At 49.1% G+C, this 23900-nt stretch overlaps 1 protein-coding gene across 1 annotated transcript; it reads right to left on the reverse strand.

Moving 5' to 3' along the window:
- Nucleotides 1–2216: 2216 nt before the first annotated feature.
- On the reverse strand, nucleotides 2217–20887 carry LOC103272226 (protein PRRC2B-like; the record flags this gene model as incomplete). Its single annotated transcript, XM_008069709.1, has 8 exons — nucleotides 20716–20887; nucleotides 19132–19309; nucleotides 14367–14469; nucleotides 10892–10964; nucleotides 6212–6355; nucleotides 3691–3932; nucleotides 3106–3227; nucleotides 2217–2359 (listed from the first exon to the last, which is right to left on the reverse strand). Coding segments are annotated over exons 1-8 (1120 nt in total), but the record flags the coding sequence as incomplete, so codon positions are not given.
- Nucleotides 20888–23900: the final 3013 nt, after the last annotated feature.

Below are 23900 nucleotides of genomic sequence, written 5' to 3' on the forward strand. Positions count from 1 at the left end.
GCCACTGCACTCCAGTCTGGGTGACAGAGTGAGACTCCAACTCAAAAAAAAAATTAAATTCCAAAATTAAAAACTTCTGCTCATCAAAACACAGTGGTAGAAAACCGGAATTGTCAAGGAATGCAATGGAAACAAATATGTGCAAAATATAAATTGTAAAGGACCGGTGTCCTATCGCTCAATTAAAAAAATGCACAGACACTGCACAAAGGATGATCTAGCAGTAGTCAAATAGCACATGAAGTCATGTTTATCATCATTAGTCATCAGCAAAATGCAAATTAAAAGCACAATGAAATATCACCACACGCCCACTAGAATGTCTAAAATTAAAAAGACGAAAACAAAAATGTTGTGAGGATACAGAGCTACCAAATTCTCTTACACTGCTGCTGGGAATGGAAATGGCACAGCCAACATGGAAAAAGGTCTGGATGGTTCTTATAAGCTTCATCATACACCTGTCCTTTCGCCCCCTAGGTTGAGATGTTGACCCAAGAGACGGAGAAACATACAGTGGGGCTTCTGAACAGACAAACAAACTATAGCAGACTGGCAAAGTAGACTGCATGTCAGCAATTACACCCAACTGACACACACAACGCTGATGACGGCCAACAACAACACACAAGAGCGAAAACGGCCCGACTCTGTTCGTCTGAGGTTTGGCGACAGGCAGAACCGGTCTACAGTCCGTGTGACCAGGACAGCAGCGGACTCTTGCGCAGAGTCGGGGGAGGAACACCGGGAAGGGACCAAAGGAATCTTCCAGGGTGGCGTGGGCAACGTTCCCCATCTTGAAACGGGTATGTATGATACGCATGCACCCATCTATGAAACCGCACAATTAAGATGCGAGATGTGCCCGGACTCGGTGGCTCAGCCCGTCATCCCAGCACTTTGGGAGGCCGAGGCGAGTGGATTGCCTGAGCCTGCAGGTTCGAGACCAGCCCAGGCAACCAGGCGAGACCTCATCTCTACAATGAATCAAAAATTAGCTGGGCATGGTAGTTCTGGCTAGTTGAAAGGCTGAGGCGGAAGGATCGCCGGAGCCCAGCAGGTTGATGCTGGAGTGGCTGTGACTGTGCCACGGCACTCCAGCCTGGGTGATGGAGTTAGATGCCAACTCAAAAAAAAAAAGGATGTGAGATGTGCACCTTTCTACGTAAATGAAATCTACCTGAAAATAAACAAACAAAAAGCATTATAAAAGAGGACAATCAGATTGGGGGATGGGTGGAGATAAATAAGAATGGACTGCGTGAGGTGGCTCATGTCTGTAATTCCGGCACTTGGGGGGACGGCCAAGGCAGGAGGATGGCTTGAATCCAGGAATTCAAGACCAGCCTGGGCAACAAAGTGAGACCTCGTCTCTATGAAATATATGTTTAGGGGTAACCCCTTTGGATCCCCTCCCACTGTGGAAGTGGGAGCGTTTCTGTCCTCTTAATAAATACTGCTTTCTAAAAAAGAAAAAGAGAAAAGAAATATATGTTTAAAAATTAGGTGGGCATGATGGTTTACACCTACAGACCCAAGCTATTCAGGAGGCTAAGGTGGAAGATCTCCTGAGCCCAGGAGGTCAAAGCTGCAGTGAGCCATGATTGTGCTGCTGCACTCCAGCCTGGGTAAGAGTAAAACTTTGATTCAAAAAAAAAAAAAGAGAAGAAAAGAAAAGAATGGCAGAAAATGTCAGGCATAGCGGTGTATGCCTATAGTTCCAGTTACGCAGGAGGATGGTTTGAGTTCTGAACTTTGAGGCTGCAGCGAGCGATGAACCTGCCACTGCACTCCAGCAGCCTGGGCAAAAGAGAAAGACCCTCCTTAAAAAGTTAAAAGTACATTTTTAAAAACTTCTTAAAGAATGGCAGAACAATATTGAAGCTGGGTGACAAATGGTTAGAAGCAGATGATCTTGGTTTTTGTTTAACTTTCCATCATCAGTTGTTTTTTTGAAAAGTTAACAATAAAACTCTTAGGATCAAAACCAAAAGAAGACAATGGCTTGGTCTGGTGATCACTAGCCTGACTGCAAACGAGGGTCCGTGCAAGGCGCTGGCACTCCTTTCTGTTCCTGCGTCCTCATCCCAGTCTTACTATGGGAAGCCACACGGTGGTGGCAAGGGGCTTCCCTCCTGAGTCGGCAGAGAGGGGCTTCAGTCTTGTTCTTCTAAACACTGCTGCTTCTCTGCCTACCAGGAAGCCCCGCAACCCACCTGCCCAGCCGTCATCGGCGTCGGTGTCCAGGTCATCGAGGCCCTTCAAGTTCTCTGCGTTGATGATGGTGGGCCGTGGTGCCCGTTCCACCAGCTGCCGCAGTGGGCGGAGTGGGCGAGTCATTCCCAGCCTGTTTTCTTTTCTGAAGAAAGAGAGAACAGTAAAGATGACGGACTCATGTCCTGTATACAGAGAGAGAAGCAAATCAAATACTTTTCTAAAAATAAGGTCTATATTGCAAGTTTGTGTTTAGTGTAATATCTCCATCATTTCCTTTTAAAATAAATATATTTCAAACCAAAAAAGGCCTGATATGGTGGCTCACATCTGTATTCACAGCATTTTGGAAGGCTAAGGCAGGAGGATCACGTGAGCTCAGGAGTTCGAGACCAGCCTGGGCCATATAGCAAGACCTCGTCTCTCCAAAACAATCAAAAAATTGCAGGGTGTAGTGCCACACGCCTGCAGACCCAGCTATTTGGGAGGCTGAGGTAGAAGAATTGCCTGAGTCCAGGAGGTCAAGGCTGTGGTGAGCCATGATTGTGCTACTGCACTCCAGCCTGGGCAACAGAGTAAGACGCTGACAAAAGAGAAAGGAAGGAAGGAAGGAAGGAAGGAAAGAAGGAAGAAGGGGGGGAGAAAGAAGGATGGCACAGATAGACAGGCAGGCAGACAGATAAAATGAACTTAAAAATCCTGCCTTCACGTCCCCTCCAGCTCCCAGCCCCCTCCCCCACCCCCACCCCCAGCCCCTGTTGTGCTGAGCTGGTTTTCCAGTTCTCCATGGTCTCAAGAAGACAGAACGCCTTCACACATCAGCCTTGTTATCCTAGCCCGCATGACCATCAGGAGTCATTGCTACAGGTGACTATGACGCAATGGCCTTACCCATCTTGGTCATTCATCTGGAACGGTCTAAAAGGAACACGGGGCTCAAGGCGGAGCTGAGGAACGGGGAAAGATCCTCTTTCCACTGTACCCTGGTTCTCTGATGACTGTGGTGAACACATCTGAAACAGAACATCAAGATGAACAGGATTTTCTGGTACTGGCCCTAATTCCAATTTCCACTTAGATCAGGATTTGTTTTGGAAAGTGGAAAATGGGAAGAAGAAACAGGAAAGTCGGGGGCTTCCTAATCCATCCTAACCACCACCTTCCCCATTTCTTTCCTCCTGTCTGTAAAGCCAATTTGGAGACTTGTGTCAGGGGATACCTGCCTCTCCTTTTTCTAAAGAACCAAGGCTAAAATAACATGTCTTACCAGGGGAAGCAGCCAGAGGCCTTGAAGATTTAAAGGGGGGGCAGGGGCGGGGCAGGGGAAAAGGCAAAGCTAATGGCAACTCCAAAGGAGGGCAGAGAGTGGACTTTGCGGGGAGAACCCAGGCGGACACTCGACCACACAGCCTAGGTGCTGCTGGACGTGAACACTCCAACCTCGTGGGGAAAAAAATGCACATTCTGAAGACTTACAAAAGCAGGAAGCATGTCATGGTATGTAGGTGGGTGGTATACATTTCCCATGAACTGTGAAGCCCCTTTTCGGACAGGCTGAGCCGGGCGGAGAGAGGGGTCCTTAGAATCGCTGGTACATGCCGAGGAGGGGGCTCCATCTCCCGTATTCGGGTTCCTGCTGCCCAGCTCAGTTGGGGAGGCGCTCAGAGACGTGGCAGAAATTATGTTTCGCCCACCGCCCTCCCTCCAGCTCGTCACATCTGGAAATTGAAAGGGGGCAAAGGGGGGGAGGAAAGAGGAGGGGGAAGGAGGGATTGCATGAGGTTCTGAAGGTCGAGAGACCCCCTCAATCACCAAAAAAAAAAAGACAAAAAACAAAAACAAAAGACCCCAAAAGTGAAGAATTATCTGTCGGAAAAGGTTGGGGCAGACACCTGGCCAGTGAGGATGAACTCACAGAGGGACATCGGACCGTGAGAAGAACATAAAATAAGATCTACTCAGAGAGAAGGCAGGTGTAGACAAGACGTGGCTTCATCTATTAATAGCAATCACATACACCCACACATCATGAGGCTAGAGAAATTAGCACAGCCCTGATGAAAACAGCCTTTGGTCATTCCTTCAGCAAATACTGACCAGCCCTGTCAGAGCCAGCACGCTACTGCTCGGCACTGGACTTTGTATTAAAACTAGAGGGAGTTCCTGACACAATGTTTTCTAACTTTTTTTAGCAGTGGCACCTTTTAACAAAGATCCCTCGATCCCTCAATTCGTCACTTTCCTTCCAGCGGGGACTGGGGCGCTCCTGCGGCTCCCGGGCTGAAACCTGCAGACCAGTCTTTTAATAAAAGTCCCACCTTACATTGCCAGATGTAGTTAAGAAGTAGTGGAAACTATTAGAGGCCAAAAAACATCAGTTGAATCAAAAGACCTCTCTTTTCTTTTTTTTTTTAAGTTTTCAAGCAAAGTTTATTTAGAAAGTAAATTAGAAAGATAGAAGAGAGAGAGAGAGAGAGAGAGAAGATTCACCTCTCCAAGATAGGGGAGGGGCAAAGCCAAGAAACACTGAGTCCATAGCTCAAAGAGCCAAATGGACATATATCACAGTTTAACAAAGCAATAGTCAAGACTTCTCTTTTCAGTCAACTTTTGGCTGAAGCACAAAAGATCCCTAAGTTATGTCACCCTTAAAATAAAGAGTGGCTGGGTATGGTGGCTCACGCCTGTAATCCCAGCACTTTGGGAAGTCCAGGCTTGAGGACTGCTTGAGCCCAGGAGATCAAGACCAGCCTGGGCAACATAGCAAGACTTCATATCCGTAAAAAAATCAAAAATTTAGCTTGGCATGGCAGCACGTGCCTACAGTCCCAGCTACTCAGGAGGCTGAGGTAGGAGGATTGCCTAAGCCCAGGAAGTCGCAGCTGTTATGAACCAGGATCACACCACTGCACTCCAACCTGGGAAACAGAGACTCAAACTCAAAAAACAGAAAGGAAAAGAAAAACCAGGATGAGTCAGCTCCAGGTCACCAACCCTTTGCAGTGTGACTTTGGGCAAGCTGAGGTCACCCCTCTGGCCATCTGCAACCTCATCTTCTCCAATGAGATAGAACTGATCCTAGAAGCTGCTTCTAGTTCTAAATTTTTATAGTCCTACAAAGCAGCTCATCTTAATTAATCCCAGGAAGACACAATTCTTGTCCTGAAGAATTTGACTATATACTTGGAGCCAACAAAATAGCCCTGTGTAGACCCTGGAAAGGCAGTGAGCTTTAAAGTCAAGTCACATGGCGATCACTGAATTTCTAAGGCATCAGTTCCATAGCGAACAGTGAAGGCTTTGGGAGAAATCAAGACAAGCAAACAAAAGCCACTCACATGTCAAGACCTGATCAAGTCCCCTGAAGAACACAAGCCACTTCAGGACCCCTGATTCAGATACCAAACCTCAAACCACCCTAGGCCTCTAAGAAAAAAGTATTTCCAGCAAGTAGTGCTACACAAGGCTGCCAGCTCCTTGGCCAGACTCCAGCTGAGGAGACAGTGGAGAGAGTACTAGGCTGATCGTATTACAATCCCCAGAGAAATGTGTTAAAAATATAGATTCTGATCTGGCTGGGAGGAGGGGGAAGGTGGGAAATTATATGTATTCACAAACGCCTCAAGTGATTCTGACAGGTTTCAGCCAGGTGTGGGAACCACTGGTTTAGAAAACAAGCTCCTGAATCAGGGGTTCAAGTTCATGGGTCTTTCATCCGTCTGTGCTAGGACCACCCAGCATAGCAAAACTAACAGTGGGATGACAGATGGGAAAGGGACAGGCCTGACCCAGCCCAAGGGACAAGGAGGCAGAATGGGACCCAGAACGGGTCTAGGCAGTAAGTCCAACAGATGCACAGATCAGTTAGGGGGCCGATGGCCACATTTTCCAGCTTGGCAGCCGGAGACCCCCGCAGCATCTGCGCCCTTCTAGGGGGCACAGAGGCAGGAAGGGTGAGTGCACTGCTCCAGCGGGACCCAGGCAGAGGCTCACTTACTCTGAGGGCGGAGGCTTGGTCCTGGCCCATACGACAGATCTAAGACGCCCTTTTCTTTGCCAGCCTTGTCCTGCCCTCCAGCTGCTCTCAGCGTCGGAAATTCCTCGGGAGAGAAGGATAACAGTCGGCTTGAGCCCCTTAAACCTGTCGAGAAAACGGAGAGCAGTGATGCAAGTGAGACAGGTCATCCGTCTCTGCCTTCCCAGCTCCACACACTTAAGGCTGCGCTGCCCTCGACTGGACGCTTGACGAGGGGGCTGTGCCGCAGAGCACGCTGCACCAACAGATGGCACCAGGGGGCGAGGGTGGTGAGAGAGGCTGCTGCAGACTGCACCTCCCCCCTCCGCAGCAAGCACGCAGGGGCTGGCATGTGCTTACGAAGAGCAGGAGGTAGGATGTCGCAGCTCCTTCGTCCCACATCCTGCCCCAGTCCCAGAAAGAGTCAAGAAGGTCCTTCTGACTTCCCTGGGCAGCAGATGAGCGTGGGCAGCCTTCAGCAAGCCCAGGTAAGATAACTGCTTTCACGTGGAGGTGATGCCCACAGGAGGTGGGTGCTCCCCCACCCCGCCTCAAGCCTCCCCGAAGGCCCCGCCCTAGATGCACCTCCTCAGTTTTTTTTTTTTTTTGAGTTGGAGTCTCACTCTGTCGCCCAGACCGGAGTGCAGTGGCCGCTCCCGGCCACCACAGCCTCGACCTGCTGGGCTCCGGCGATCCTTCCGCCTCAGCCTTCCGAGTAGCCGGAATTACAGGCGCGCGCTACCACGCCCGGCTGAGTTTTTGATTTATTGTAAAGATGAGGTCTCGCTGCCCAGGCGGGTCTCGAACCCACGGCCTCAGGCAATCCACTCACCTCAGCCTCCCAAAGTGCGGGATTACAGGCTGAGCCACTGGGCCGGCTACACCTCCTCACTGACCTGTCTTTCCTCACCCACGTCAGTCTGGCACTTCCTCTGCAGTTCCTCAAGCCCTACAATGCCTGGGAACAATTTCTTTGTTCTTTTACTCATTCACTCAACATCACCAACCTCTTCAGAGAAGAAGCCTTCCCGTAACCTTGCTCCTATCACGTAAAGCATTTGGCACAGAGATTCTGCAATCACTGTTTAGATGAGTAGATTTAAGGTGTTTTGGTTTTGAGTCAGGGCCTCATTCTGCTGCTGAGGCTGGAGTGCAGTGGCACAACAACGACTCACCGCAGCCTCAACCTTCCGGATTCAGGTGATCCTTCTGCCTCGGCCTCCTGAATATCTGGAACTATAGGTGTGCTCCACCAAGTCGGTTTTTTATTTTTTATTTTTGGAGAGAAGAGGTCTTGCTGTGCTGCCCAGTCTGGTCTCGAGCTCCTGGGCTCAAGCAATTATCCCACTTCAGCCTCTCAAAGTGCTGGGATTACAGGCCTATGTCACTGCGCCTGGCCTGGATGAATTGTTTTAAAATACTGCGATTTAAGAGTTTCTGGATAGCCAAACACATGGCAGTTCCTGGAGGGTGGTGGGCCCAGGGAGGACATGAGGCCATGCAGCCTTCTCCTCACCCCTCACCTTATACACCTCTCCATCTGTATCCCCCTGTAATATCCTTTATGATAAGGTGGTAAACATCAATGGCCAAGACCAAGGTAATGCTCACGCAGTGATCAGAGATAATTCATTATTCAGGAAAACAGCACGCAGCTTGTGTCATGACCTACCCCATGCTGTCAGCAATCTGGCTCACCTACAATAACAAAGTTCTCCCCCACACACGACTTGCTGGGATCGAGCCTTCTCAGCACCAAGAATGAAGAGGGTCCCTCATTCCAACCTGAGCAGGGAACGATCAACACTGCTTCTATGGGAAGTCTTTGTGACCAGAAAGGGAAATGACAACCTCAAGGTCACATCTGACAGTTGACTTTAAAAGTCAACAGGCATTGCCGGGGGGTGGTGACTCAAGCCTGTAATCCCAGCACTTTGGGAGGCCAAGGTGAGGGAACTGCCTGAGCCCACAGACTCAAGAACAGCCAGGGTAACTTGACGAGACCTCATCTCTACAATAATTTTTTTTAAAAATTAGCCGGGCGTGGTTACGTGCGCCTGTAGTTCCAGTTACTTGGAAGGCTGAGGTGGAAGGATCACCTGAGCCCAGCAGGTCGACCCTGGGGTGTCCGTGGGCGTGCCACTGCACTCCAGCCTGGGCAATGGAGTGAGACTCCAATTCAAAAAAAAAAAAAAGTAAACAGGTTCCTGGCCAGGTGTGGAGGATCATATCTGTAATCCCAGCACTTTGGGAGGCAGAGGCAGTAGAGTTACTTGAGCCCAGGAGTTTGAGACCAGCCTGAGCAACACAGCGAGACCTCATCTCTACAAAAAATAAAGAAATGAACTGGGCATGGTGGCTCAAGACTGTAGTCCCAGCTACCTAGGAGGCTGAGGCAGATGGATCGTCTGAGTCCAGAGGTCAGGGCAGAAGTGACCCATGATCATGCCACTGCACTCCAGCTTGGGCAACAAAGTGAGATCCCAACTCAAAAAAAGAAAACACAACACAAAAAAGCAAATTAACCTGCTTTGGGATGGCCTTGTATTCATGGTGACATCCTTTCCCCAAGTAAAGAAGCTTACCATAAGTTCCTCAAATTGTTGACATGCTGATCAACATACAAGCAACTGACACTAAAAAGGACGCTGATTTATTTCTGAATCACAAAGTTTTACTGATTATCTTGCACATAGACATTTCAGCCTGGATGTTGCCATCTGTAGCCAACAATTGTGATCTCTGCATTGTACCCTCCAACGAAAAGGACAACTCTGGCATAGTCACCCTCCCTTCTCCTAAACTTCCCTATAAAAGTCTTCCAACTTGTAACAAATTCCAAAACATTCCCAACTTTGTTGGTGTGTCTTCCCAGGTAGATCCTCATATATGGCTTCCAACAAACCTTTATCAAAACAATTTTTCTACCCCGGCATGGCAGCTCACACCTGTAATCCCAATGCTTTGGGAGTCAGAGGCAGGAGGATCGCTTGAGACCAGCCTGGGCAACACAGTGAAATCCTGTCCCTACTAAAACTTTAAAAAATTAGCTGGATATGGTGGCACATGCTTGCAGTCCCAGCTACTCAGGAGGCTGAGGCAGGAGGATCACTTGAGCCCAGGAGCTAGAGGCAGCAGTAAGCCATGACTGTGTCATTGTATTCCAACCTAGGCAACAGAGAAAAACTTGCCACCAAAAAAAAAAATTTTTTTTAAATACTGCATTTTAAGGTCCAGAGGGGGGTACTTTTATCTGGGACATTTAACACATGTCCGGCATTATAAAAATCCAGTTAATAACAGTACTATCACACACCACTAAGGACCACCGTGGCATGCCTTGCCCCAGTACAGCTAGATCCAAATTTCCCCTAGGTATTAATCTTAGCACCACTCATTCATGGACCTGTTACCTAAGGCAGCTGGGATTACTGCAGATGCACAAGGCAGCAATTCGTTTGTTATCCCAGTCAGTAAAAAAGTCTAGAGTCAAATAACTCTGTCAGGGTGAGCACTGGACACTTTATTCACCAACGATTAGCCAGAGAGACAGTCCCCAAGTGTCACCAATGAGTTCCACCGCTCTGTGAAGGGGGCTGTGACTCAGAGTTGCTTCATTATGGTAAAAGTTCAATAACAAGAATTAACTATGAAGAGTCACATTTTAAAATGTGGTAGATTATTTGAAATTGGGGGAAAAAAACAGCATATGTCCAATATTACTGTTCTCTCCCTTCTTCTGCCTCAATAATCATGAAGATATTACTGTAAGCATGAATTAAACTTACCCTCTCACAGATAAAAAGGATAAAGGGTAGAACTCAAAATCTCAAGCCAAAATACCAAGATTCCTAAGGTTCCAAAGCTTTATAATGTCCACCCACCATCTGCACCCAGCCATGAGAAATGGAGGCAGAAGAGTCAAGGGACTCCTTCTAAGGTCACAGTTGAGCCACTGGTGGGACATAGAAGCAGGCCATCAGAGCCTGGCAGCCATAAGCCTCTGGCCTTCGCCCAAACCACACAATCAGGTCACCTGGGTCTGTTTCAGGCCAACTGATTCAGGTAAAAGACCATCTTCTACATGGGGAGAGTCTGTCAATTCAGGAAAAGTTCTTTTGAATTCTAAAGAGACATAAAAACATTTTGCCTGTAATCGCAGTGCTTTGGGAGGCCAAGGTAAGACTGTATGAGGCCAGGAGTTTGAGACCAGCCTGGGAAACATGGAGAGACTTAGTCTCTACAATAAATCAAAAAATTTAGCCAGGCTTACACCTGTAGTCCCAGCTACTTGGAAGACTGAGGCAGAAGGGTCACCTGAGCCCAGCAGTTTGAGGCTGTGGTAAGCTGCAATTGTGCCACTGCACTCTACCCTGGGTGACAGAATAAGACTCCAACTCAAAAATGAAAAAAAGAACGGCAGGGCAGAGGCCCAGGCCTCTGCACCCCTCTAGAGGAATGTCTCAGCAAAACCCTCCATGACCTCAAAGAGCTGAAGTCCCTTGTACAATCAGGGCCTTACCCACTGTGGCAAAGGCCAGGGCTCCATGGAACATTAACTGTGGAAGAGATTTCACAAATCTTCTGGGTGCCTAGACTCAACCAGAACAATCTGGAAAAGGTACTCATCTCCCTCTCACCCCACCACCCCCACACACTTACCACCTTCGTGTCCTACTGGCTTTCCATTCAGCTGTGCCCATGACTTTGGTCCACCTGGCACTGAATTTGTATTCTGAAAGAAGGAAGAATGTCAGAAGAGCCAGTTCAATAACGGAGCACACTTGAGTTAAGGGGCTAAGAGGCCGGCACCTCAGACACCTACATGGTTACGTCAACCACCGCTTTCTGGGAGTATCATCCCCCGGAGCTTTCTGTGCAGCATCCACTCTCTGCTGCAGTTCCAGGGATCAGAACAGCCGAGCCCAGGCTACAGATGAGGAATGGGATGGGTGAGGTGACTGGCTCAAAGCCAGCAAATAGACCCAAGGCCGCCTCCACACAGTGCTCTGGAACATTCTGTAAGGTGCCTCCTGTGCCCACACGGAACGACTGGGTTCTGCTTCAGAGACAAAGACCCAACCCCATTTCCAGCAGGTGTCTCTAAAGTCGTGTGACACTGCTCACAGAGGGACACAAACATGGGAAGGTCAATCAATGTGCCAGACCGCTCACTGAATGGGCCAGCTGCAGCACTTCCAGAATTATTGTTGTTCTACCCAATACAACACCCCAGTGAGAGGCCCTCCTCTTCCACTCATCTGGACCCACCTATCTCGGCCTCAACCCTACCAGGTCAGCACTATGTGAGCAAATCCTCACCACACCCCAGAGAGGGCCTAGTCACATCCCAACTGAGGCTCAGAAAGCAGTGACTGACTTAGACACAGAATGGTGGAACCAGCATCTGCCTCCAGCACCCCTGTGTCCAAACCCCTTCGAGACCCAACCTCTGAGCTCGTCTTTCTTTTCCAACAACTTTCAACTAACAGTCTTCCTCTTTCAATGGAAGGGAGGGATACAAACCACAAAGCTGATGCAGGACTCACAGGAGAAGATGCCAGATTAAATAGCTGGCCCCTCCATCCAGCCCCTCCTTCTCAGACCGCCTCTACCAACCCTCCCAAACACACGGCAGACAACTGTCTCTCTTGTCCTCCATGCAGACCTGACCAGGTGTAGCAACCCATTTACTTGCCAGAGTTGCCCTGATGCTTTTCAGAGGTGACCTGTGATGCCTACAAGTCTCTCCACCACAGACCACGGGAAGGAGGTGTCAGCGGCACAACAGGGAACACTGAGCTTTTGAAAATACCCATCCCCTGCCAGTTAAGGTAGCTCATGCTTAAATCCCAGTACTTTGAGAGGCTGAGGAGGAAGAACTGCTTGAGCTCAGGAGTTTGAGATCAGTCTGAGCAACACAGCAAGACCTCGTCTTGACAAACAAACAAAAATTTAAAAAATGATAGCCACGTGGTGAGTGTGTGCCTGTAGTCCCAGCTATACGGGAGACTGAAGCAGAAGGATCACCTGAACCCAGCAGGTCAAGACTGCGGTGAGCCAGGATCGCCAATCCAGCCTGGGCGATAGAGTGAGACCCTGATTCAAAAACCAAAGGCCCACAGGTCCAAGAAGGGGATTCTAAGCCTGCAGGCAAATTTCATCCCAAGAACAGAGCTGCCTCCAAGGAGATGCTCTAAAAACAGCAAAACACTAGGTGTCTCTCCTTAGCCCGGCATGTGGAGAAAACCAGGCAGCAGCTGAGAGAAGCTGAGCACAGGGTGAAGTGACCTGGCGCTGGTGGTGCTGAGCAGGTTCCTCCTCCCTGATACAGCACTGTCCCTTCAGCAGTTTACTTAAACAGAGGCCCAGGCCCTCATCTGAAGTCTCCAGTGGTAGGCTCTGGGCACATATATATAGTTTAATCTTTTTTTTTTTTTGAGTTGGGTCTCACTCTATCATCCAGGCTGGAATGCAGTGGCACGATTATGGCTCACCACAGCCGAGATCTTCTGCCTTCAGGTGCGCCTCCCGTCTCAGCCTCCCAAGTAGCTGGGACTACAGATGTGTGCCATCAGGCCCAGATACTTTTTTTTTTTAAATAGAGACGGGGTCTATGTTGCCTAAGCTGGTCTCAAACTCCTAGGCTCAAGTGATCCTCCCACATCAGCCTCCCAAAGTGCTAGATTACGCGTGCTTGTGTGTGTCACAGGCTTCAGAGGCGACTCTGGTGTGCAGCCAGGCTGAAAAGTCACAGCTCCATCATCACACTCAGTCTCAAATTCTGGGAAACAGAGGGAACTCAACTCTGTATACTCTGACTAGTCTGCAGATCCCAGCGAATTCAGGCCAATGAACATGAGCCTCTTTTCTCGATTGTCTTTCATTTCAAAAGCCCAGTTCAGTGTTGGGTGGGAAGAAGGTATCCTGACAAAGCCACAGACATCCCTACATATGGTTACAGCAGAGAGAGGATGACATTTCAAACCTTATGTTGCCCAGGTAGCAAAACAAACCAAAATACAGTAGAGTTCAGGCTTCTGTCAGGAGAGCGGGTAAGTGCGAGAGATCTATGTCAACATTCTTTTTGTCTTCTAAAAAATTCATAGACATCTCATCTAGACTTCTAACTACCAGCTAAGTATATCCTTCTGCTGATCTCCATAAACCTGAAGCCAGACTCTGATGGACTGAGTCCATTATGAGCTCTTGCTTGGTTAAATCAAGAATTTCTGCTTAGAAAAACATTTTAAACCTATCAAAAACCAGGGAGTGTAGTTTGGTATTTCCCAAAGTATGTTCCAAGAGCCACTAGTCCTCAGACATTCAGTTAAGAAAGGTTTCCAGTTGGGCACTGTGGCTCAAGTGTGTAACCCTAGCATTCTGGGAGACCGAGGCAAGAGATTTGCCTGAGCTCAGGAGTTCGAGACCAGCCTAGGCAACTAGACGAGCCTTGTCACTACAATAAATCAAAAAATTAGCCGGACATGGTAGCACACGCCGATAATAGTTCCAGCTACTTGGAAGGCTGAGGCGGAAGGATCGCCTGAGCCCAGCAGATTGAGGTTGTGGTGGCTATGAGAGAGCCACTGCACTCCAGCCTGGGTCAGAGTGAGACTCTGATTAAAAAAAAAAGAAAAAGAAAAGAGAAGAAAGGTTTCCTAGGATAAATAAATTTGGGGAATGCTCTCACTGCATCCTCCTCTTCTCAGAGATTCAGAGTACACATGAGCCCATTAAAGGCACTGAGAAGGACTGCAGTTCGAGGGCACACTTAATTTTATTTTTTCAATTTACCTAGTTTCCATGGAGCACACCTGAGGAACCCTAAGCTATTCTGTAGTCCAACCTGAGTGACCTCACCTCCAGGTAAACAAACAAAAACAAAAGCATATGTCTGTGTCCTATTGTGCCCTGGGAGTCTTTTTCTAAAAGTTGCAGACTGCATTTCCTCACTAGTGACCACAAACGTTTCCCACACTCGTCTTCTAGTTACTCCTTCAGTTTGCTTCTGGAGCTAATAGGCCCTGCAACACCACACTCCTCGGCAGCAGCGCCTCCTACCAGTGCCCAGCAGCAGGAATGCTTGTGGGAGACGATGCCCAGGAGGTGGTCCGGGCGGGGTCCTAGCACCTACCTCCTGAATGATTGACTGTGTCGGTTTCTGCAAATTGGAGACAGACTTCTGCAAACCCGGCTGCGGCAGCGACTCCAGCGGCTGAGAGGCTGTCGCACTGGAACTAGACAAAGAAAGGACAAACAGTGGAGATCAGACACAGCACAGGGCCTGCTAACCAGGTCTCTGTTATTTCCAAGAGTCACAGTTGTTCAGCTGCTTCCAGGGAGCGGAACTCCTCTGGGTGATAAAAATACTTTTCCCAGTAGGCTCTTAATGCTGGCAAAAACTAATGAGAAAACAAATCATGCTTGAGGTCTAAGACTGGCATTTTATTTTTATTTATTTATTTGAGTCAGAGCCTCACTCTGTCGCCCAGCCTGGAGTGCAGTGGCACGCTCACGGCCACTGCAGCCTCAACGTGCTAGGCTCAGGTGATCCTTCCGCCCAGGAAGACTGACATTTTAAATTAGGATGGGAACGGTCAGGCATGGTAGCTCACACCTGTAATTCCAGCACTTTGGGAGGCTGAGGTGGGAGGATTGCTTGAGCCCAGGAGTTCAAGACCAGCCTGGGCAACACAGTGAAACCTCATCTTTATTAAAAAAAAAAAAAAAAAGCCGGGCTCGGTGGCTCAGCCTGAGGGTTCGAGACCCACCTGGGCAACTTGGTGAGACCCCATCTCTATAATAAATTCAAAAATCAGGCAGGCATGGTAGCGGGTGCCTGTAATTCCGGATACTAGGAAGGCTGAGGCGGAAGGATCACCAGAGCCCAGTGGGTCGAGGCTGCAGTGGCCGGGAGCGGCCACTGCATTCCAGTCTGGGCAACAGAGTGAGGTTCCAACTCAAAAAAAAAAAAAAATCAAAAAAATTAGCTGAGCACACCTGTAGTCCTAGCTACTTAGGAGGCTAAGGAGGCAGGATAGCCTGAGCCCAGAGGGTCAAAGTTGCAGTGAGCTGTGAGTGTGCCACTGCACGCTCCAGCCTGGGTGACCGAGTGAGACTTCAACTCAAAAAAGAAAAAAGGACAGGACAGTCCTCAGTCTTCTTGAGAGTCTCCTGACTGCAAAACTGAAAGCTCACTGCAAACCATGGACGTGATGGAGGATTTGCCAATAGGAAAACTGAGTCACTGGAGGGAAGGGGCCCAAGCCCCTTACTCCTCATCAAGAGCCCACACCTACTGCTTTGAAACACGAGCAGATTTTTCACCTTCTCTTGGCTTATAAAAGAAATACATGCTCATAGTAAAAATAAATGTATAAATATATATAACACAGAATTTGTCACGATCTCATCCTCCCGAGAGAAACGCCAAGCAGACTTTCTATACATATGTTAATATAGTATTTTTTTTAACACAAGTAGGATAACACCATACACCATACATACAATTCCATAACTTTTTTTCTGCTTAATGTCTCTGAACATCATATGGATATACCTCTTTCTTTTAAAGGCCACACAGTACCAATGGACAGCCCACAATTTAACCAATCTCCAATTTGAGAGTCTTTTTTTCCTATTACAAATAAAACTGCAGTCAGATGCGGTGGCTCACACCTGTAATCCCAGCACTTTGGGAGGTGGTGGCAAGAAGACTGCCTGATCCCAGGGGTTTGAGACCAGCCTGGGCAACTTGGCGAGACTTCGTCTCTATAATTAGAAAAATAATCAAAGAATTAGCCAGGCATGGCAGTGGGCACCTGTAGTTCCAACTACTTGAAAGGATAACTGAGCTGAGGAGGCTGAAGCTGCGATAGCCATGATATTGTCACTGCACTCCATCCTGGGTTAGAGTAAGAATGACTCAAAAACAACAACAACGAAACTGCAATGAGAGTTTTTTATACATATCTTTCTAACTTTTTTCTGTAATTCAGTAGCTTAAGCTCTTAGACATGAAAATGCTGAATCAATAGATGCTTTGAAGTTTAAAAGATATTGTGAAACTGCGCTCCGAAAAGTTGTGTTGGTCAGTTCACACTCCACAACCTTTCGAGGGAGCAACAAGAAAAGATTCTGAATGAAGCCTTCTGCTCCAACTCAGCAGCTTTCTAGTCACTCTTTCTATTCAACTTTCCACTCGATGAGATTCAACAAGGGCAGCAATCCACTTGGCGGGAGGCCATCCAATGCCGCGGCTTATCCGTAAGCGGAAGCCAAATTTCATACACACACTCTCGTCCAAAGCTCACTTGACCCAAGCAACTCACCATTCAGGAGTATTACAAAACCAAGGCCATCAAACCTCTCTTACATCCCCTCTACCTAAAATAGAAGTTTCCGGGCAGTGGCACTGTTGTGTTCTCCAAACCTAAGCACTAAGTCTGGGTCCCCCACCCGGCGCCTCCCTGATATCCTGGCAGGAGAATGTGACCCATGGGTTGCAGAGACCCATGCCTGGGGACGGCCACCTGCTCCAATGTTCCCTCCTCACCTCCTCCCTTGCCCTCATTTAGAGCCAACTGATACACATTCTATGCCAATGCAGGAGGGACGGCAGCAGGGAGTGATACAGTGTCCTCTTGAGAACTTTTGGTGGCAGCGGCATTTCAGTGCTTCCTCTGAAATGTGTAGTACCTGTCTCAGGGTCAGGTGCGGTGGCTCATGCATGTAACCCCAGCACTTTGGGAGGCCCAGGCAGGAAGACTGTTTGAGTTCAGGAGTTTGAGACCAGCCTGAGCAATACAGCGAGACCCTGTCTCTACAAAAAATCAAAAAATCAGTAGGGTGTGGTGGCACACGCCTGTAGTCCCAGCTACTTAGGAGGCTAAGGCAAGAGGACTGCCTGAGGCCAGGAGGTCAAGGCTGTGGTGAGCTGTGATCATGCCACTGTACTCCAGTGTGAGTGACAGAGCGAGACCCCAACTCAAAAACAAAAACAAAACCCTGTTTTTGTAACAGAGCTTGTGGTGTGTGCTATTTGAAGGGAAGGACAGTGGTGGCTGACATCTGCCCACCAGGTTCTATGCTATGAGCTTGACCTGAGTTATCACCCTGATGCCTCATTGATTCCTTGCAGCCACCACCAGAGCCAGGTGCCATTCCTACTTTAAGGGAGGACACGGAGGCTCAAAGTCAAATAACTGTCTAGGTTCCATCAAGCTAATAAACGGTCTGGCTGGAAACCACACACAGGCGGTCTGACTGCAAAAGCCCCACTCTCCTGCCCACCAATATGACCTCTAAGCAAACTGTCACAAAATGCCACTCATGAGACCCTGTTTTGGTTGAACTATGTGCACACTCTCTACATAGTATCTACGGGAACTGTGGGGAACATTTTACAAACACTACTGTGGTCACTTCCAGCATAGGCCTGAAAGAAAAGGACACTGGCCAGCAGCCCGAGTCCCAGGCATCTCTGACTGTCTGGCTTTTTACATCAGCAGGCAGACTGCCAGAGAGGCAGGGGGAGGGGGCCCAAGAAACTTTTGTTTCCATTCTCCGCCAGGCAAGCCCGGCAGCAGGCTTCTACCTGCCAGCTTCAGCAAGGCCCTGTCTGCCCCAGACGAATTCTCCTCCCTGAAGACCCTTACCACTGGCTAAAACAGTCAAGGAGGAGACCAGGGCTCAGGCAGCTGAGGGCTCACCCAGGCAGTCCCCACACCCACTCCAAGCTGTTTCTCTTACAATGACATTGTGCCAAGTCCTACGTGCTTGCTTGTAGGAGGTGAGCCTCCAGGGAGGCTGAATAATGAGGATTCTGTGTTCTCACTAACAACCAGGGCTGCTGAGAGTAGCCTCAGAGGTTTCCTCTGTCTGGGAAGCTGCCAGGCCCCTGGTGAAGGAGGCTGCATTGCCCCCCACCCAGAGCTCAGCATACAGGACACCCACCACCAGGAACGAAGTCCTCCAGACCAGCTCTAGCTACAGTGGTTCTTCTAGGACCTGGCTCTGAGTCATTGCATAAGCTCTTCGGGGGTGAGGAGGCCTTTCCTAACGAGGCACAGGAGGACACTGGTCACGGAGGACAAGGCTGCCCACAGACACGCTGTTATGGTGGTTCCAAGAGCCAGAAAAAATGAAGGCAGGGAGCAAGAAACATACAAACCAACAGGAGTCAGAGAGAAAGAAGCTTCCAGCTAGACTCAGCAGCTCACGCCTGCAATCCCAGCATTTTGCAAGGCTAAGGCGGGAGGATTGCTTGAGCCCAGGAGTTTGAGATCAGCCTGGGCACTATAGCGAGACCTCATCTCCATAAAAAATATCAAAAAATTAGCTGGGCATGGTGGCGTGTGCCTGTAGTCCCAGCTACTCAGGAGGCTGAGGCAGAAAGATCATCTAAGCCTAGGAGATTGAGGCTGCAGTGAGCCACAGTGGTGCCACTGCACTTCAGCCTGGGAGACAGAGTAAGACTCTGAATCAAAAAAAAAAAGAAGCCGGACTTGGCTCAGCCTGTAATCCCAAGCTTTGGCAAGCTGAGGTGAGTGGATTGCCTGAGCCCATGGGTTTGAGACCCACCTGGGCAACTTGGCGAGACCTCATCTCTACAATAAAAATCAAAAAATTAGCCGAGCATGGTAGCGCGCGCCTGTAGTTCCAGCTACTAGGAAGGCTGAGGCGGAAGGATCGCCGGAGCCCAGCAGGTCGAGGCTGCGGTGGCCGGGAGCCGCCACTGCACTCCAGTCTGGGTGAGAGAGTGAGACTCCAACTCAAAAAAAAAGAAAGAAAAAAAAGAAAGCAAGAAGCTTCCTATGTGGTCATTCCAGTTCTCTTTCCTTGCCAAGGGAGGCAGGCTGGGCTCTTCCGCCTCACCACCAGCCCTCTCTGTGGCTTACCTCTTTGGGTCTTGCTGATCCTGCTTGTTTGCCCATCCCGTCCCGTCCTTGGGTACTATCACGATGTTGGGGTCGTTTCCTTTGTTCTCAGACTTCAAGCTTGGCAGGTTTGCGGGCGGTGGCATGCGCCGGGCCGCAGCAACTTTCCCAAGACTCTGCAAGCCATGTCTAGGAAGAACTGCAGGGAGAGAGGCACCGGACAGACACCACACGGAAAAGTCACCAACAGAAAGAAGCCCAGTTCCTTCAGCACTGCTTTCATACTCCAAGTGACCATGACAAAACCAAGCAAACGAAACACAAGGGGCAGACCCGCCGTGGGGACAGACCGAAGTGGTGAGGAGAAATTTGACAGGCTTTTTTACAAGATTTTCACTGAGCACTGCAGAGGTCGAGGGGCTGCTGAAACCGCACAGGACGCCTGTTTGACCCATGGGCAGGAGAAGCCTCAGGGGTTTATGATTCAGGTGAGGGGCCAGGCCCAGAAGCCTAGATCCCACGTGGGAACAGAGCTCTGGCCTCATCCCAGCAGGATGAAAGTGACAGTCTCTACCCAGATCCAAGCCAAAGGCTGACCAGGGCCCACGCACATGTGTGCAGTCCTCATGGGGTATGGACAGGATCAGCAGGCACTTGTCCCACCAAGTTCCAGAATATCAGAACCACCAAACCTAAACACTAATGCAAATTAAGTTCCATTCTACCCATCGGAATAAAAATATTCACAGCTTTGGCCAGGAGTGGTGGCTCACATCTGTAATCTCAGCACTTTGAAAGGCAGGGGCAGGAGGATGGCTTGAGCCCAGGAGCTTAAGACCAGCCTGGGAAACAAAGCGAGACCTCATCTCTACAAAAAAAAAAACAAAAAAACTAGGCAGGGCACAGTGGCTCAGCCTGTCATCCCAGCACTTTGGGAGGCTGAGGCAAGAAGACTGCCTGAGCCCAGGGATTCAAGACCAGCCTGGGCAACTTGGTGAGACCTCATCTCCACAATAAATCACAAAAACTAGCCGGGCGTGGTGGCATGTATCTATAGTTCCAGCTACCTGGAAGGTTGAGGTGGAAGGATTGCCCAAGCCCAGCAGGTCGAGGCTGCGGTGGCTGTGAGTGTGCCACTGCACTCCTCCAGCCTGGGCGACAAGAGTGAGACTCCAACTCAAGAAAAAAAAAAATTAGCTTAGTCTGGTAATGCATGTCTGTAGTTCCAGCTACCTGGAAGACTAAAGTGGGAGGATCGCCTGAGCCCAGAAGGCTGAGGCTGCAGCAAGCAGTCCTGCACCACTGCACCCTAGCCCAGGCAACAGAGATTCCAAATCAAAAACATATATACTCACAGCTTCAATAAGGTAATCGATGGAGAAATAATTACACTACAGGAGAATCAGGATATTCAAGGTTCTGTGATCAGACCTAAAGTAGGAAGCAGAGGGCGATTCTGCTTCCCCAGAACCACTAGTGACCACAACATGCCTGAACACCTGCTCTGCATGGACCGCATCTGCCTGACCAGGTGAGGGACTCCAGGTTTGGGCACCTTCTCACTATGGAAACATCCAAAGTGCCAGCACTCAGCCCGGGCCTTACCTGAGGATCGAATCGCGTCTACTGATTTTCCTTTATACTTATCAAACAGGCTGAGAGTCGAATACTTGCTCTTCCCATCCTTGCTCTTGGTTATTTGCCCCAAACGATCGGACATTGCGATGAAATGTCATCTAGTAAGGAAATTTTTCTCGGCACCGCTCTCGATCTGCCTTTGAAAGAGAGAGAAAAAAGAGTGTCAATCCACCACCCAGTAGATTGAAATCCTCAGGGACCATGGAGTTCCTTGACGATCTGAAAAAAGCTTTGGATTCTGTCCCTAGAAAAATGCTGTGGCCACCCCCAGGCCGTTGGCACACATGCAATGGGCATTTTGTCGACGCCTCATGGGCTACCCCTCCCCCCACCTGTTAATTCCTCACTCTATCTGAATTGGCTGGAGTCCACTGCACGCCAGCTACACTGAAACATCGACTCTAAGACAGAGTCCTCTCTCCAAGCCAAGGACTGCTCTTCAAAAAGGAAAAACGAGGGGCCTTGCTTAGTAGCTGACGCCTGTAACCCCAGAATGCTTGAGCCAGGAGTTCAAGGCCAGCCTAGACAATGTAGAGAGGCCTCAACTCAAAAAAAGAAGATGGAGAAGTGCTCATTACTTGAAACATCCACAGAACATCAAAAATAAGGCGGGCAGACTAAGGAGGCGCACAGCCCTCTTATGCCAAGGCTGTTCATCTCAAGGACAAGCAAAGCCAAACCAAAGGAAAGCAACCCAAGTCAGTCATTCGGAAACACCGTTTTCAAAACACAAACCTGTACCCAGAGGGAACACACCTGCTTAGGTAACAGAGGTACACGGGGAAACCAGGGGAAACCAGAAAGCAAGTGCTCCCTCCTCAGGTGAGTATAGTATACCGAGAGAAAACACTGAAATGACCACCAGGAAACAAGCTGCCTTCCTCGGCCATGGTCTGATTTCTACAGACGTCTACGAGTCTATTAGCACTTTCCTCATCTGTTTGTTCACTTACTCATTCATTCGTTCACTCACTTATTCATTCATTTATTCAAGTACCAAGTGCTTGCCACGGGCTAGTGCATACTGTGCCAGTCACTGAGAACCAAGAGCCCCACTGCCATGTGTTCTACACCCAACCTTGGCTATAGGTTCTAAGCTTTAGTAAAAAAACAAACAAAAAAAGCTTACTTAAAAGACCAGCACTTCTCACTTGGAATATATGGACAAAAAAAGCTAGAGCATTCATTTGGGAATATTAATATGTCCTTAATTATTTAGGAGGAACACATCTGGTGTGTTAGGGAGGCATTTTGTACCAAAAGATGATTTTAAAGATGAAACTCGATATTATGACCCAAATAAAGCACAGGAAGCAAAGCCCAATTACAAACTGAGCCCCCAAAAAGTGAGATGGATCTGTAATCCCAGCACCTTGGGAGGCAGAGACAAGGACTGGTTAAGCCCAGGGGTTCGAGACCAGCCTGGGCAACTTTGTGAGACCTTGTCTCTACAAAAAAAAAAATTTTTTTTAATTAGCCAGGTATGATGGCACACACCTGTAGTTCCAGCTACTTGGAAGGCCAAGGCGGAAGGATCGTCTGAGCCCAGCAGGTCGAGGCTGCGGTGGCCATGAGCCTGCCATAGTACTCCAGCCTGTGCGACAGAGACTCCGATTCAAAAAAACAAACAAACCAATTGTGCAAGCACTTTTTTTTTTTTTGAGTTGGAGTATCATTCTGCTACCCAGGCTGCAGTGCAGTGGCACAATTACCACAGCCTTGATCTGTGGGGCTTAGGCAATCCTTCTGCTTCAGTCTTCCAAGTAGCTGGGACTATAGGCACACCATCACTTGGGCTCATTTTTTAAAATTTAATGTAGAGCCGGGCTCGGTGGCTCAGCCTATAATCCTGCGCCTTTGGCAGGCTGAGGTGAGTGATTGCCTGAGCCCACAGGTTCGAGACCCGCCTGGGCAACTTGGTGAGACCTCATCTCTACAGTAAATCAAAAATTAGCCGGGCGTGGTAGCGCGCGCCTGAAATTCCAGCTACTTGGAAGGCTGAGGCGGAAGGATCACCGGAGCCCAACAGGCAAGCCTGCGGTGGCCGGGAGCAGCCACTGCACTCCAGTCTGGGTGACAGAGTGAGACTCCAACTCAAAAAAAAAAAAAATTTAATGTAGAGTCGACAGCTGATCAAGCTGCCCAGGCTGGTCTCTGAACACCTAGACTCAGGCAATCTTGCCTCCACCCCCCATGTGCTGGGATTTCAGGAATGAGCTACATGCTCAGCCTAGGGTCATTTCTGATTGTCACAAGATGGGAGTGCAGTCCACATTCAGTGTGTGGCCAAGCCCAGAGCTGCTAAATGCACTGCAGCCTGAAGGAGAATCTAGCAGGATGAAGAAACTTACCAGCAAGAAATGCCCCCAAGTCCTCACTGCTCCCAAGTATACGTGTCAGGAGCAACTTGGACACCAGCATCCCTCCCAGGGCCCACCTCCCATACCAGAAGCAAAGTACAGCACTGACCAGGATGGGACGCAGCCAGAGACATCCATCCAAATTCTGGTTCTGGTTCCTCCTTGCCCTGGGGTCCACGACACATCCTTTTTATCTTTAAGCTTCCCTCCCTGAGGCTGGCTCCAGTGAGTTTCTGCCCTGTCCCCCAAAAGGCATAACTAAAAATAGCATCCTTCCCCATGCTGCCGGCAAGCCCCCTGAGGACAGAGACTGGATCTTGTCTGCTTCAGAATGACTAGCATTTCACAGGCTCTGAAATATAAATCCACTTGAAATTCTCCATTAAACTGGATGAGATCTGGGTGTAGACACTTCTGCCACATCAAACCAATCACTCAAACTAGAAAAGACCACTTGGGCAGAAACCTCCAATACCCTCACGCTCTTTCAACCAAAGCCCTTGAAACTGTCGCCACAGTGACAGCAACCCAAGGCTCTGCCATGCAGAGTCTCCTTCCAGCCTATACCAGGGGCCAGCAAACACTGGCCAGGGCCCCACCTGATGGCCTGTTTATACGGTCCTCAAGTGAAGAACCATATTTTTAAAAACTTTTGCTTTAAACAGCCAAGATGGACAGGCGCATGGCTCATGCCTGTAATCCTAGCACTTTGGGAGGCTGAGGCAGGAAGATGGCTTGAGCCTAGGGTTCGAGACCAGCCTAGGCAACATAGTGAGACCTCATTTCTCCAAA

Source organism: Carlito syrichta, unplaced genomic scaffold (assembly GCF_000164805.1).
Source record: "Carlito syrichta isolate Samal-C Ts95f unplaced genomic scaffold, Tarsius_syrichta-2.0.1 Scaffold111491, whole genome shotgun sequence".
NCBI lineage: Eukaryota > Metazoa > Chordata > Mammalia > Primates > Tarsiidae > Carlito > Carlito syrichta.